Source organism: Microchirus variegatus, assembly GCF_963457635.1.
Source record: "Microchirus variegatus genome assembly, chromosome: 6".
Taxonomy (NCBI): domain Eukaryota; kingdom Metazoa; phylum Chordata; class Actinopteri; order Pleuronectiformes; family Soleidae; genus Microchirus; species Microchirus variegatus.
This window is the reverse complement of record NC_139807.1, coordinates 32,518,492-32,532,600: the sequence shown is the minus strand read 5'-3', so window position 1 is coordinate 32,532,600 and position 14,109 is coordinate 32,518,492. Positions and strand designations below refer to the sequence as shown.

General features: G+C 39.7%; 1 protein-coding gene across 1 annotated transcript in view; it reads right to left on the bottom strand.

Moving 5' to 3' along the window:
• The window catches only part of LOC310928353 (polycystin-1-like protein 2), a gene marked incomplete at both ends in the record, with an annotated part of 33,376 nt that extends 19,269 nt beyond the window's left edge, over positions 1-14,107 (bottom strand). The window contains 15 exons of the mRNA XM_083890877.1: positions 171-350; positions 442-584; positions 1,815-2,054; positions 3,481-3,622; positions 3,706-3,817; positions 3,895-4,093; positions 4,909-5,032; positions 5,641-5,753; positions 5,841-6,251; positions 7,860-8,089; positions 8,179-8,326; positions 9,192-9,302; positions 11,042-11,245; positions 12,494-12,652; positions 13,762-14,107. Coding sequence (XP_083747003.1) covers positions 171-350; positions 442-584; positions 1,815-2,054; positions 3,481-3,622; positions 3,706-3,817; positions 3,895-4,093; positions 4,909-5,032; positions 5,641-5,753; positions 5,841-6,251; positions 7,860-8,089; positions 8,179-8,326; positions 9,192-9,302; positions 11,042-11,245; positions 12,494-12,652; positions 13,762-14,107 — 2,862 coding nt within the window. The remainder of the gene's footprint in view (positions 1-170; positions 351-441; positions 585-1,814; positions 2,055-3,480; positions 3,623-3,705; positions 3,818-3,894; positions 4,094-4,908; positions 5,033-5,640; positions 5,754-5,840; positions 6,252-7,859; positions 8,090-8,178; positions 8,327-9,191; positions 9,303-11,041; positions 11,246-12,493; positions 12,653-13,761) is intronic.
• Positions 14,108-14,109: the final 2 nt, after the last annotated feature.

The following is a 14,109-nucleotide window of genomic DNA, read 5'->3' as shown; positions in this document are numbered from 1 at the left end:
AAAACCTGCCCTGATTGAGAAAAATTGAGGTAATTTTTGGATTCAGCGGTGCAAAATGGTCCTAATTCAGTTGAAAAGACATAGACAACTTCCAATTTCTATTTTGTAACCCAGTGTTATTATTGTATAACTAACAGCAGTTTCAGCCTCAGACACAGCGGCTCGGTTACCTCGGTCCTGGCGTCCTTCTGCTCCTCGCTGTCCTCTGTGTTCAGAATGTCGGAAACGGAGGTAAATATTTGCCCGAGAGCCTCAGAGGAGAGCAAACCCTGCTCCTCTAACTGAGTCACAGTGTCCTCCACTGCAGACTGCAGAGCCTCCACCGAGCCAACGGACTCACTTTCCCCCACCTAAGGTTTCAGGTAAATAAGGGATTATAAAAAGAGCTGTAAAAATCCACTTTTTTTGTGATTTTTGATGACGTTCGTGATGAAGACAGACCTGAGCGGTGAGAGTCGTGGAGGTTTTGTCGTTTGCATTTTTCACCGTCACCACCACGGACAAAGTGTAGTCGTTGTTCGCGTCTCCCAGAGGCAGGAAGACGGACTTCACCTGGTTTGTGTTACTGCAGCGCAGATGTGTGCCTGTGTGAAAACACAACAAACTGTTGATTAGTCTATTATGAAAGAAGTCAATTCTCCACCCAAATAAAATTAAACTGGAGCCGCAAAAAACCCGATAATATCATGTATAATGTTTTTCTCATACATATAAACAACATTTAAAGGGACACTGTGTAGTATTTATGGGTTTATATAACCCAAAATCCACTTTTTTATACATATTATGTGCTCCTGCATTGTCTAGTCGCTGTATAATAGTTTTTGTTTCATTTTCGTAGTGTTTCAAAAAGTCATGTAAAATAACATGGTCGCGGGCCGCTGTTGCATAGCCACTGTTAGCAGCGAGACGCCATGTTTCTACAGGAGCCTGTAAGGACAAACGCAAAATAACAAATCAAGCGTCTCTTTACTTGTAGCAGGAAGTCCCGAGCTAATCTTTTTACGTGTTTAGAACGGAGGACCACACGTATTTTACACCGGATAAAGGAACACCAGTACCTGACCGTACGCCGGCACCACGGAGAAAGACGACGAGGACGACATTTGACCGCCTGATTTCAGCCTCTCCTCTAGATGGCACTATAAACTACTTACTTCACCTTTAAAGAACTACAGTTTGTCGCATTTATGACATTTAACCCAAGAACACCATTGCCGGGTGGTTTTCACCAGAGCAAATATATTTATGTGATTTTCATGAAAAGTACTGATTATTGGGTGTATTTATTATCCCGGGTAAAAAACCCCAGGCGTTAGTGATGGTGTTTTGAATTTGAGCGATAGTGTTCCAGGGTTAACAACTACCAAAAGAAAACTGTTGACATTACATTGCTGCTCTTATAAAGTGTAGGAAAAAAGTGACTTTGTAAACGAAATAAAACGATTTTATGCCGTGGATCCAAAGATGGACAGCACTCCAAATGTACTTTAATGTATTACTTTAATTTGAATATCCAATTTGACGTACACTGGACACCGTACGTGACGCACAAATTATCAAAACACCTTTTTTTAAATTATGCCTTCACCTTGAAAACATGGAAATAAAATAAAAAGATTTCTTCAAATCTACAGGGAGTCACTGCTCCTGGAGACCTGCAGAGCCCTGGTCTAGTCTTATCCAAATGAATCCTCTGCATGTTTGTGTCTTTACACAAACATTTGAAGTCTTTTTTATTGCTTTTGCAGCCACATAAGCTCACGTTCTTGGCTTTTAAAACTCAACATTCACTTAGAACCGTGCCTCCTCACCGGTGTCAGTTTTGAAGCAGTAAGAGCAGCCCTCTGAGCAGAAGGAGCTGGGTTCACAGCTGATGTCAAAGGCATCGAGGACGCTCCCTGATGTGGGGGAGATGCTGCAGGACGGGGGGCTTGGGGCTGACGGAGCAGCTGTTATCAGAGCAGCAGCAGCAGCAGCAGCAGGTGTTGTTGTCTCATCTGGTTCAGGATCAGGGACCAGAGTGAATTTGACAAAACCGGGCTCATTCTTGCCTGTAAGAAAAAGAAAAACGTGCTAATTTAATTCAGCATCTTCATTCATTCCTCGTCTATCTGCTGGTGCCAATCCCAGCTGACGTAGGGCAAAAGGCAGCGTCACACCCTGGACCCAGGCTGCAGGGGCGCAGCTTGTGAACAGGAAAGGCAGGCAACTGCTTGGGGCCCCGAGCTGATAGGGGGGCCCCCCAACACTTGGAAATGTGCAGTGAGCAGCCGCCTCCCCTTCCCCTTAAACAACAATGGGCGATTTGCAATGACATCTCAGTAGGAAACCTCCCTAAATTGGCCCCATTATTTACAGTGTAATGCATATCTTTTTTACTCAGTTTACAGGGCCGTTTCTAGCTGTTTGGCGGCCCTATGCGAGATACTATTTGGGGGCCCCTATTTTTTCAAACTCGAGGTAGAGATTCCTAACGTTTTCTGATTACCCCACAAACACTTACATGCTTTGCAAATATATGCATAATGAATGCATCCAATACATGCAAATAAATACAGGTACTTTTCATTCTCAAAAATATAATAAAATATGAGTCTGAACTTGCAGTTTGGGGGCCCCCTGGTGGCTGTGGGGCCCTATGCAGCTGCATAGTCCGCATATAGCAAGAAATGGCTCTGTCAGTTTATATATGTTTTTTTCAGTTATTTACAGTATTTTATTGTTCTATATATTTATTTTGTTTTATAATGTGGGTTCTTTACAGTGTAATGTATTTTTTTTTACTAAGTTTATATAGTTTTTTAAAAGCTATTTACGGTATTTTATTATTATTATTATTATTTATATTTTCAAATACTTTTCAATTACAAGGTTTTTCAATGTTATAAAAATAATAATTTGAACACATACATTTTAAGTTGGTGTCAGATTATTTATAACATAATGGTGATGAACACTGGTTGGAAGGAAGGGCCCCCTGGGGATTTTTGCTTAGGGCCCCTACAGACTCTAGATGCGCCTCTGGTCCCAGGTCTCCAGTCCATCACAGGGACAACATGGAATATAAATCATATTATAAATGATGTAAATACCTTAACTAAACTTCCAAAGTGGTCGTTTTGATTAATTTATTTAAAATTATTTTATTTTTTTTACCACATTTACAAAGTCATTGGGTCTTATTGTTCAGTCTCACAATAATAGTGGATGTTTACATTTGTGTATAAGTCCTGCTTTATGGCCATGAACGCACACAACCTCTTCTAAATTTGCGTCTTTTGGATCCTAAAGCAGTTTATTTTCATGCATTTTAGCTCATTTTCTACCTTTTCTGGGACAGAAAATCAGAAAGAATGAATTTATTTTGTGCTCATTAGAATTTAAATTATGTCGATTATGTAAATAAAACATATGTAATTCTCAAAGTGTTCAGATCCTGCATGTCTTAAGAAAATAAGATTAAAAGAGAAAAATCACCATAAGCGATGACAGTGACGTTGTGCAGCGCGTCCCTCGACTCCTTCAGACGACGACTTTGTACGATATATTCACTGCTGCCGTCCTGCATGTCAACAGGGGGCGCCGTTCCTGCTTTGAAGTAACACTGGTTCAGGTTAGCCTGTGGAAAACATCTTCAGTTAATACACTGACAGGTTTTATTTTGAAAAAAAACATTGGAGGAACTTCCTGTTTCAGAGCGACCTTCAAAGCTTGGTGGTCTTCAGTAAACCAGACGACGTGAGGACACGAGGTCACGCAGCTCAGCCTCAGCTTCACGTCCTCGTCCACGTTCACAGGAGAGCAGTTATCACAACTGTAAACATGAACACACACAAGTTTAAACTTTTACTGAATGTCAGGTTTTCCTGTAAATTGACGTCATTTATTTACCTGATGGTGACGTCGGTGAATTCCTTTGGCGTCACCGTGACGCATTTAGAGTCTGAACCGAGTTCGATCCACTCCCTGAACCAGGTTTTCTTCGTCACAGTTAAAATGTATTTGAAAAATTCAAAGGGTTTGGGAAGACAGTGTTTCTCTATGACGTGGAATTCATCTGTTTTTAGGTTTCTGCACGAGCAGTTTCCTCCTGCAAGACAACGAAATATAATATATTTCGTTATATATGTATACATATTATATATACATATATAAACATGTATATATGTAAATATATACATGCGTGTGTATATATATATATATATATATATTGAATTGAATTGAATTGAATTGAATTGAATTGAATTGAATTGAATGACTTTATTCCTCCCCTGGGGAGGTTAAGGCGACAAGAGGTGCAGAAATGTGCATAGGGCATAATAAGTAAAAAAAGAAATAAAACGTAAAGCTAAGAGTAAAAATAGAATAAAATAAAATACAATATGGTAAAAAAAAATTACACATAAGCCTTTACATAAGTAAAAAAAGAAAGAAAGAAAAGAAAAGACTTAAGTGGACGTCTGGCAACATTTCTAATCTAATTTTAACTTCCTTTTACTGCACTATTGGTGTTTATGTGTATTTTAGTATTTATTTATTCTATTTAATGTAACTGCAGCACTGTATGGGTCACTTTTATCATCTGTACAGCACTTTGGTCAAGTTTGAATTGAGTTGTGAACCTGATAATCCTGACATCTATTTATTATTCTGATAATAATAATGTTGCATGACCACATATCAAATGAAGAGGGAATATAATCGGTCCAGACATATTGAGTGCATATATTATATGCAAATTCTGTGTGGGTTAGGGTTCATGTCAGTATATAACTCAGAATAAAATCATATTAGCATTAGAATAAAAACAGGACTTAAGGGCTGCATAAAAACATAATAAATACATTGAACTAACCCTGCTGTAATGATATCAATCACATGTTGTATGTTTACTGTTGTACTTACGACACTTCCACTCAAACGTGAGTCCTGTGTTGTGTGAGGCTTCAGCTGCAGCTGCTGCTCTCAGTGTGACGTCACCACTGTAGTCGCTCACAGACTCAGGAGCAGCGATGATTCTCACGTCCGTCTGTGACGGGGAACATGAAAACACGACTATTATGATGATGATGATGATGGTGTGATGTCAGCAGAGGCGATTCTAGAGTCTGTAGGGGCCCTAAGCAAAAATTCCCGGGGGGCCCTTCCTTCTTACCAGTGTTCATCACCATTATGTTATAATGTGATAATATGTATGTTCAAAATGAATGAAATAACATGGAAAAACCTTGTAATTAAAATGTATGTGAAAATATAAATGTAAAGAGCAATAAAATACTGTAAATAGCTTTTAAAAAACTATATAAACTTAGTAAAAAAAATACATTACACTGTAAAGAACCCACATTATAAAACAATATAAATATATAGAACAATAAAATAATGTAAATAACTGAAAAAAGATGTCCATTACACATATGTAATGCAAATAATATGATAGATATGCAAATAATCCTCTTCATTTTCCAACTTGCAGAACGATAACTTAACACACAGGTTAAAGTGAGGTGGGGCCTCAAACAGCCCTCAGGCTCCGAGTGTCGGGGGGCCCCTTATCAGCTCGGGGCCCCAGGCAGTTGCCTGCCCTTGCCTGTTCACAAGCTGCGCCTCTGGATGTCATACACGTGTTCAACCTACTGTGTTCTCGTGTTCAGAGTGATTCTGACACGCCTCCAGAACCTTCTCCAGGTCCACGTCCACATCAGAGGCTGAGAGAGCGTTCATGGCTCTCACCTGAATCTTTACCAGCCCTTTAAGAGGAAAAACACATTTTATATTTAAACACCACATGGAGCATTGTAACACCATCATCGTTGTTTTCTGTTTCTTTCAGTTACCTTGGATTGGTTTGGAGAAAGTATAAACCTGTGAGCTGCCGTTGAGCAGCTCCCTGCTCTCAGACAGCGTCTCCTCGGCTCCAGTGAAGTTAAAGAGAAGCTGAAGCGGAGCTCCGAGCTCCAGAGAGACCTGGACGACCAGGTCGGCAGAGTCTGGACACCGTCCGTCCTCTGACATCACCGAGGCCTGCAGCTCCACCACAGGCTGCAGCAGACACAGCCGCAGACCTGCGGACACAGAGCGAGCGGTGACGCCGTTCCACGCCGACACGGTCAGGTTGTGACAGCCGGAGCCGAGCTTCTCCACCACAGAGGAGTTCAGCGTGATGTTGTGAGGTTCGAGGCCGACGTCCACCGACGAGTTTGCAACCAAAGAGTCTTCACGGCGAACGGCGTAGGAGATATTTGTACCTGTTTAGGAGTAAAAGAAAGATGAAAATGAATGTTTACTTACAATATTTGTGATACTTACACTTTCATGAGGTTAAATAGAATATATATGAGACATTTAGTGTTTAAAACATCTCCACTGCAGACCCTCATCTTTCTTATCCTCTGGTCGAGACATTTTTGAGAGTAGTACTGAGGCTTTTTAGTGTGTTTGAATAACTCTATTGGGTAAAGCAACTGACCAATACATCAAACCACAAACTAAACAAAGTTTTCAGTGTGCAAATAACAATCACCTCATGTTAGTTAGTGAAACCAGTATTTAAAATAATACAATATATTTCTTACATGCATCTCCTTTAATACAAATCCTTTGAATGTTTTGGTTTTCGACAGATGCCAAACTGGGACTAAAATGCCACTTAAGACTTAACTTTAGATGACAATTGGACATGAGCATTCAAAAGTTTACAGAAGGTTAACTTAAGTTCACCTGTAAAGGTTAGAGTGCATTTTAGGTGCATTCTGAAATTGAATCCAAAAGTCTCACATCCCTAAATTTTGTGAGTAGTGTATATATAAGTGATACTTCTACCTTAATTTAGTTTAAATAGGATATATATGTTAAATATGCACAACAGTGACATTTAGTGTTTAAAAACTATTCAACGTCATCTCTACTGCATATCTTTATTTTTCGAGATTCAAGACATTTTTGAGAGTGGTACTGAGGCTTTTTAGTGTGTTTGAATAACTCTGCTGTTATTGGGTAAAGCAACTGACCAATACATCAAACCAGTTTGCAAACAAAAATCCCCAGTGTTAATTAGTGAAGTTAGTATTTAAATTAATACAATAGACTATAAACGTATTTATGATGCAAATTCAATATAGTAATAAAAAAAATTTAGAGCTGCAACTAATCGATTTATATATTGATTATTTTCTCGATTAATCGATGAATCGTTTGGGCAACAAAATGTCAGAAAATGTTAAAAAACGTTGATGAGTATAGAGTTATTCAAAGACACTAAAAAGCCTCAGTACCACTCTCAAAAATGTCTCGACCAGAGGAGAAGAAAAATGAGGGTCTGCAGTGGAGATGATGCAACAGTTTTAAACACTAAATGTCACTGTTGTGCATTTAAATAAGATATTTAATTGAGGTTAAATATCCTATTTGGTCATTTTTCAATGACCAAAACTTTCAAAAATGTTGTATTAAAGGAGATGCATGTAAGAAATATATTGTATTCATTTAAATCAGGGGTCTTTTTGAGAAAAAGTAATGGAAATAATAATATTTATGATGATATTTCACATAATTTAACATTAAAAGTGAATGTTTTGATATGGAACGAAAGAAAAGTTGACTATATAAACGTATTTATGACGCTAATTTAAATATAGTAATAAAAACATACAGAAATAACTCACTTAGTGCTACAACTAATTGATTAATCTGTCGATAATTTTCTCAATTAATCGATGAATCGTTTGATCCATAAAATGTCAGAAAAAAATGTGAGAAAAGAGTTATTCAAAGACACTAAAAAGCCTCAGTACCACTCTCAAAAATGTCTCGACGAGTCTAGTGTATGTTTGGATGGACGATGGACGTTCACTCACCAGCCTCCATCATCACCTGGACGTGAACAGGACGTCCATACACAGCGTTGCATTGAGCGCCCTCTGTTGACACGTCGCCGCTAAAGCAGGCGATGGCAGCAAACTCTCCCACAGGCTCCTGGACGGTGATGGCTCTCTGAGCGGTGACGTGCCAGTCGCTCGTGGTGCACTCCACCACCACCAGGAACTCACCGGGGCGGCTGAATCTGTGCATGATGGTGCTTTCCATCCTGTGAAGACGTGAACGACGTTACGTCGCTGCAGTTCTCCAGAGAAGCTACAACAACGCTTCTCAAATAGTTGTTTTTTTCCCACTCACTCTTCAGGGCTGTACGGATCGATGGTGTGTCCGTCTCCAGCGTTGACCGAACACGTCAGGTTCCCCTGAAACGGATGAAGGAGCCACTTCACTGTGATGGTGACGTTGTCAAAGACGGCCGCCAGTTTGCTGATGAGTAAGTAGAGACCTGAGAGAAGATCACAGCGTTAGAGTCATTAACACATAACCAGGCTCATCATCCTATATATGTGCAACATATATATATATATATATATATACACTGTCTTTTTACAATAAGTGCACAGAGTTCCAACACATTTTCCATTTCAATTCACTTCAATTCAATTCAGCATTAGCATTAGCATTAGTTTAAAGCGGACCTAGACCGGAAGTTCCTATTAACGCTGTTTTTTAGTGTGTATCTGCGTCATTACCTTGTTTACGAAGCCCTGAAGGTTCTAAACAAACAGTTCAGCCACTGCTGAGAACGCTGTGTTTTATTGTAATCTCGGGCTCAGCGAGATCTCTGAAAATCCCGTAATAGTTACGTAAACAGCGGTTCTCCTGAACAGCCGATCGTCCTGCTCCGGTTACGTACATTGAATCGCAGAAGAAGAAGAATAACGTCCGTTGTGGAGGTGTTTCACGAGCGACAGTGTCTTCTGACTCTGGGTCTGACTCCAGGTCAAAGGTCGTCAAAGGGAAGATATTTTTAAACACTGTTAAAACAATGTTTTGATAATGAGGAGCAGTGCATCCACCGTTCCAGAGGGGGGAGCTGTGCTTCTGAGAGCTGGTGTGCTGAATATACTGGCCAAACACAAGACTCTGTCTTCTGGGTGTGAGAGTTCACTCTGAAATATCGCGGCTGACGAACAGCGTCAGAAAAGAAAGATTTCTATCGGCTCGTTTAAAGCAACTAGAAGGGTTTTTGAGCATAAAAACTTAAATGTATGTAAGTAGACCTCCATAACTAACATATATGTGCAACAGGACCACTCTATGTGACCTTTAAAGACCAAAGTTCTAAGTTTAGAGGAGGTAAATCTGACCGTGTTTGCAGTGATACTCCACAGAGAGGTAACTCCCCAGCACAGGACACGGTTCAACAGAAGAGCTGAGATTCACTGGAGCCTGACAAGCCTGAAGTCCATGACAGTGAGCTGCAGAGAGGCAGAAGACGAGATAGAACCATGAGAGACTGTTTTTCATATTAAAAATACATGACATTTCTCAACTTCCATCCAATTAAACACAAATGGCTGACAGAAAACAGAAAAAATCAACTTTAATTATACTTCAAAAATGATGTTGGCAGTTCAAAGGTTTGGGTTTAGTACCCTAAAAGATCTCTGCACAACACGTCTCGGTTACTACACTCTTAGAAATAAGGGTTCCAAAAGTGTTCTTCTACAAGGGCTGAGGTTCTACCTGGAATCATTTGTTTTTCAAGGGTTCTTGGTAACACTAATGGTTCCAGTAAGAACCATTTTGATCCAGAGAACCCCTTGAAAAAGAGGTTCTTAATCTCAATGGGACCTTCCTGGTTAAATAAAGGTTAAATAAAATAAAAAAAAACTTTAAAAGCCCTTTTCTGAATAAAGGGTTTCAAAAGGGTTCTTGGTAACACTAATGGTTCTGGAACCAAAAAGGGTTCTCCTATGAGGACAAGCCGAAGAACCATATATGGTTCTACTTAGCTATGACAGGTCTTTTTAATTTAATCCTTATCTGTGAGTCAGATGAAACTACGCTCTTAGAAATAAAAGTGCGAAGTAGAACTATATAAGGTTCTTCGGCTTGTCCTCATAGGAGAACCCTTTTTGGTTCCAGGAACCCTAGTGCTAGAACCCTAGAAGCTTCTACAGTCTTTTCCATGTAGAACCTTTTTTATAAAGATTCCACCTGGAACCCTTTTGGAGGGTTCCACCAAGAACCCTTTTAAAACCCTTTATTCAGGAAAGGGGTTTTAAAGGGTTCTCTGGATCAAAATGGTTCTTACTGGAACCATTAGTGTTACCAAGAACCCTTAAAAAACCCTTTCTTCGGGAAAGGGTTTTTCAGAAGCAAATGGTTCCAGGTAGAACCTCAGCCCTGGTAGAAGAACCCTTTTGGAACCCTTATTTCTAAGAGTGTAGGTATGCTACAGACTTTGAAATCTTTAAGTAAATATTAGATTAAAATTGGTAACGTGGGTAAAAGTAAAAGAAAAGTTGGTATATCTTAAAAAATGGTTATAAATCTCTAGTTAACATAAGACTGATTTTACTAAATAATGAATTGTGATGTCAGGTGCAGTGGTTAGAATATGAAAAAACTCTAAACACCAAAAATAAGACATTTCTGGGTCATACTTTTGTCGATAGTTTCATCAGTTTCCCTATTTTGTTAATTATTGTGTTCCTTGTTACACCAGGTTTTGGAAAATCAGCGTCTAAAACGGTCAAATCTTACGTAGACTTTCTAATCGACTGGAAACGTGTAAAAATAAATGTATAAACTCAATTGTGAAAGAGCCGACATGATTCATTCTGAGTTTGAAAATCCCTCTGATGAACAGAGAGGTGAGTGAATCATCAGGAGAATCTCCTCTGTTTGTTTAACACAAACTTCTCCTGTAAAGTGAAGTCTGGACTCATATGAAGCCATTACTCAGCTCCTCTAGCAGAGGATTCGTGTAATGTCTCCTCAGCCTTTTGTCTGCAGACGTCGTTTTGTGTCGGACACAAAAACAGAGTTGATTCTGGTTTGTTTACCTTCAGCCTTTGAGCAAAGCTACAAACAAACACGTCCTCACAGACTGAATGTATGGCACGGTCACAGCTAAACGTTTATATATCATAAATGACAGTATTAAATATTCTATATTGATAATTGTGTTTTTGAAGCGTATTTCATTCACCTGTGACAGTGTCGACCACATCTATCCAGCTGCACTCCTCCTGTGATAGCGTCGTCGTCGTCGTGGGTAAATCTGCGACCGTAGACGAGCGACAGTAGTGAACGGTCTTGCGACCGTAGAAGCTGTCGATGACCTCGATCACCTGACCTGAGCCGCACTGCAGCGAGGCGTTCTGGCCGTGACACGCCATGGTTCTGCCAGAATCTGAGGGGGGAAATACTGTCAATCAGCAATACAATACAATACAATACAACTTTATTTAGACAAACCACAGTGGACTAAAGTGCTGGACATAGTAAATAAAACTCACAATAAGAGTTAAAAATGAAAAACAACTGGAAGTCTCCCTCTCTACCATGCTTTAAGAAATGGCGAAATGATTTGGTTTCCTTTGTATCTTGAGGAAATCACATTAGACACTTTCTGGATGCTATTAAAAAGGACACCGTCCAATTGTTGGACCCTACACTCTTAGAAATAAGGGTTCCAAAAAGGTTCTTCTACAAGGGCTGAGGTTCTACCTGGAACCATTTGCTTCTGAAAAACCCTTTTTCCCAAAGAAAGGGTTTTCAAGGGTTCTTGGTAACACTAATAGTTCCAGTAAGAACCATTTTGATCCAAAGAACCCTTTAAAACCCCTTTCCCGAATAAAGGGTTTTAAAAGGGTTCCAGGTGGAACCTTTATAAAAAGGTTCAAAAAACAATAAAATAACATAAAATAGATTAAAAATAACCTAAGGATCATAAAAAACACAAGAAGAAATGGCAGTCATACAATAAAAATCAAACATCTCGCAAGGTGTCAAAGGCTGAACATGGGTGTAGAACAGGGGTCTCAAACTCGCGAACCGTGGGCCACATGCGGCCCGCCAGTCTATATCCTGCGGCCCTACGCTTATTTTGAAATTATTAAATTCAGCTTGTCTAGTGTTTTAATTACAATTTACATGATGTTTTTGGTTTTAATGTTTTAATTCTGTTCTATTTCTGTCTTTTTTCGTTATTTAGATTCATTTTGCTCATAATAGGTTTTTTTTTGTCGTCAACTATATATCAAAACAAACACTGGATTGTCAAGATATAATTTACATTTTGAATCACTAAACTACGGAGCCTCCGAAGTGACATGAGAAATAAAAATGACGAAAAAACAATCTTGAAATCTCGAACCAAAGTTGAGAATTCGAGTTTGAAAGCCGAGATCTCGCGCTTCCAAAAAATTATGAAAAAAAAGTGTATGCTTTTTATTCATTTTGAAATCTTGAGTTTCCAAAAAATTATGAAAAAATATTGGATTTTTTTTTTCCATTTTGAAATCACGAATTTCAAACTCAGGGGGTTCGAGGCCATTCAGGGATTTAAACCCAAATAAAATCAGAAAGAGCAACAGCAGACGCTGGTACTGTGATTATTGATGATTATTGATGATTATTGATGATGTTTAGCGAGCACCAAACTGGCAGATGAAGTCCAGCTCCTGGCTGCAGTTGACCGTTGCTTCCCACTGGAAGCCTGAATGTCCCAGGATGTGACCACAGGCTGCTCCTGGATCTGGAACATTCACCCAGTTATTGTAGCTGACGTCGGAGCTGTCGAGCCACGCGAGGGATCCTGGGAGAGAGCGGTAACACATAAATAAAGATGTTAGAATACAGGACGCACAGTGTCCTTTTCTTTGTGCATGCGTTAATTGTTCGGGTGTAATTACGGCTCATAAAAGGACAAAGCAAAAGGCGGAGCGGGTGACACGTGAATGAACCATAGAGATTTGTTCTCTGCGACGGGAAATAAAGACAACGTTTGTAAATCAGGCGACTGACAGCGAGGCCATTGAAGAGGAGAATATCTCTGGTTACACCTGCTGCTCTGAGGAGATCAGATCAGATCAGAGCTGAACACACGGAACAGCAGAAACATCCTAAATGTGTTAGAAATAAGATAAAATACTAAATGTAAGTGACTAACAAGATCCTCGATTAGTAGATAGTTCAAGGTTCAAACCTTTTCAAATCAGTTGTATAACAAAGGTCTGGTAAATAATGGAATCTATATATCTATCTATATCTATATATATAAATATACACATATATATTATATATATATACACACATACACAAATATATATATATATATATATATATACACACACATATATATAATCTATATAGCTTTCTAAAAAAATAACAAAACAAACTATAATTCCTCAGTCTCATTTCATTACAGTATAGCATGTTTACAACCTAAGAAAATGATCTGAATGAAACAAAGTGAGGACCGGCCAAAATGTCCACATTTTGTAAAAATGACCTCACTTTGTTGGTTTAAAACCCTCACTGGTCCTCAGTATGACAAAAGTACAAGAACACACACATTATTGTTCTTTCTGCATACTGAGGACCGGGTAAAGGTGCTGACATAGTACAAATATCTACTTCATGAATGACATCTATAAAGAACTACTGGGTGCAGTACCATAAAATGTCTGCAGGTGGAGCCCCAGAGCAACAAGTGTGTGAAACACCAGGGCTGAAAAACAGGTTTTTGTACCAAATTGAGGACCTCAGCATGTTTACAACCTAAGGAAGTGATTTTCAATGAAAACAAAGTGAGGACCGGACAAAAATGTCCACACTTTGTAAAAATGATCTCACTTTGTTGGTTAAAAACTCTCACTGGTCCTCAGTATGACACAAGTACAAGTACAATGCGTGCCCTCTCACCCTCAGTGTCAGCAGACTCCAGAGTGAGGTTAGGAGCAGCAGGTGCCAGCCCGAGCCACCAGTCCTTCTCCGGCTGCAGGTGCTTCTGAAGGAACTGCTGCGTCTCGTCGTTGAGGATGAAGGCCAGGTGTCCTCCTCCTCCTCCTCCTCCTCCTCCTCCTCCTCGCTCGCACCACGTCTGAGCGCTGAGGAAAGATCTCTGCAGAGACACAAACTCGTAGCAGGAGCCGTCAAAGGCCTCCTGGTGTTCGGGGCAGGACGGAGTCTGAGCTTCGTCGTCTTCTTCAGCGTGACAGAGCCGGCTGAGGAGCAGAGCCATCAGCGTGAGGACAGCAGCTCCGTCCATGT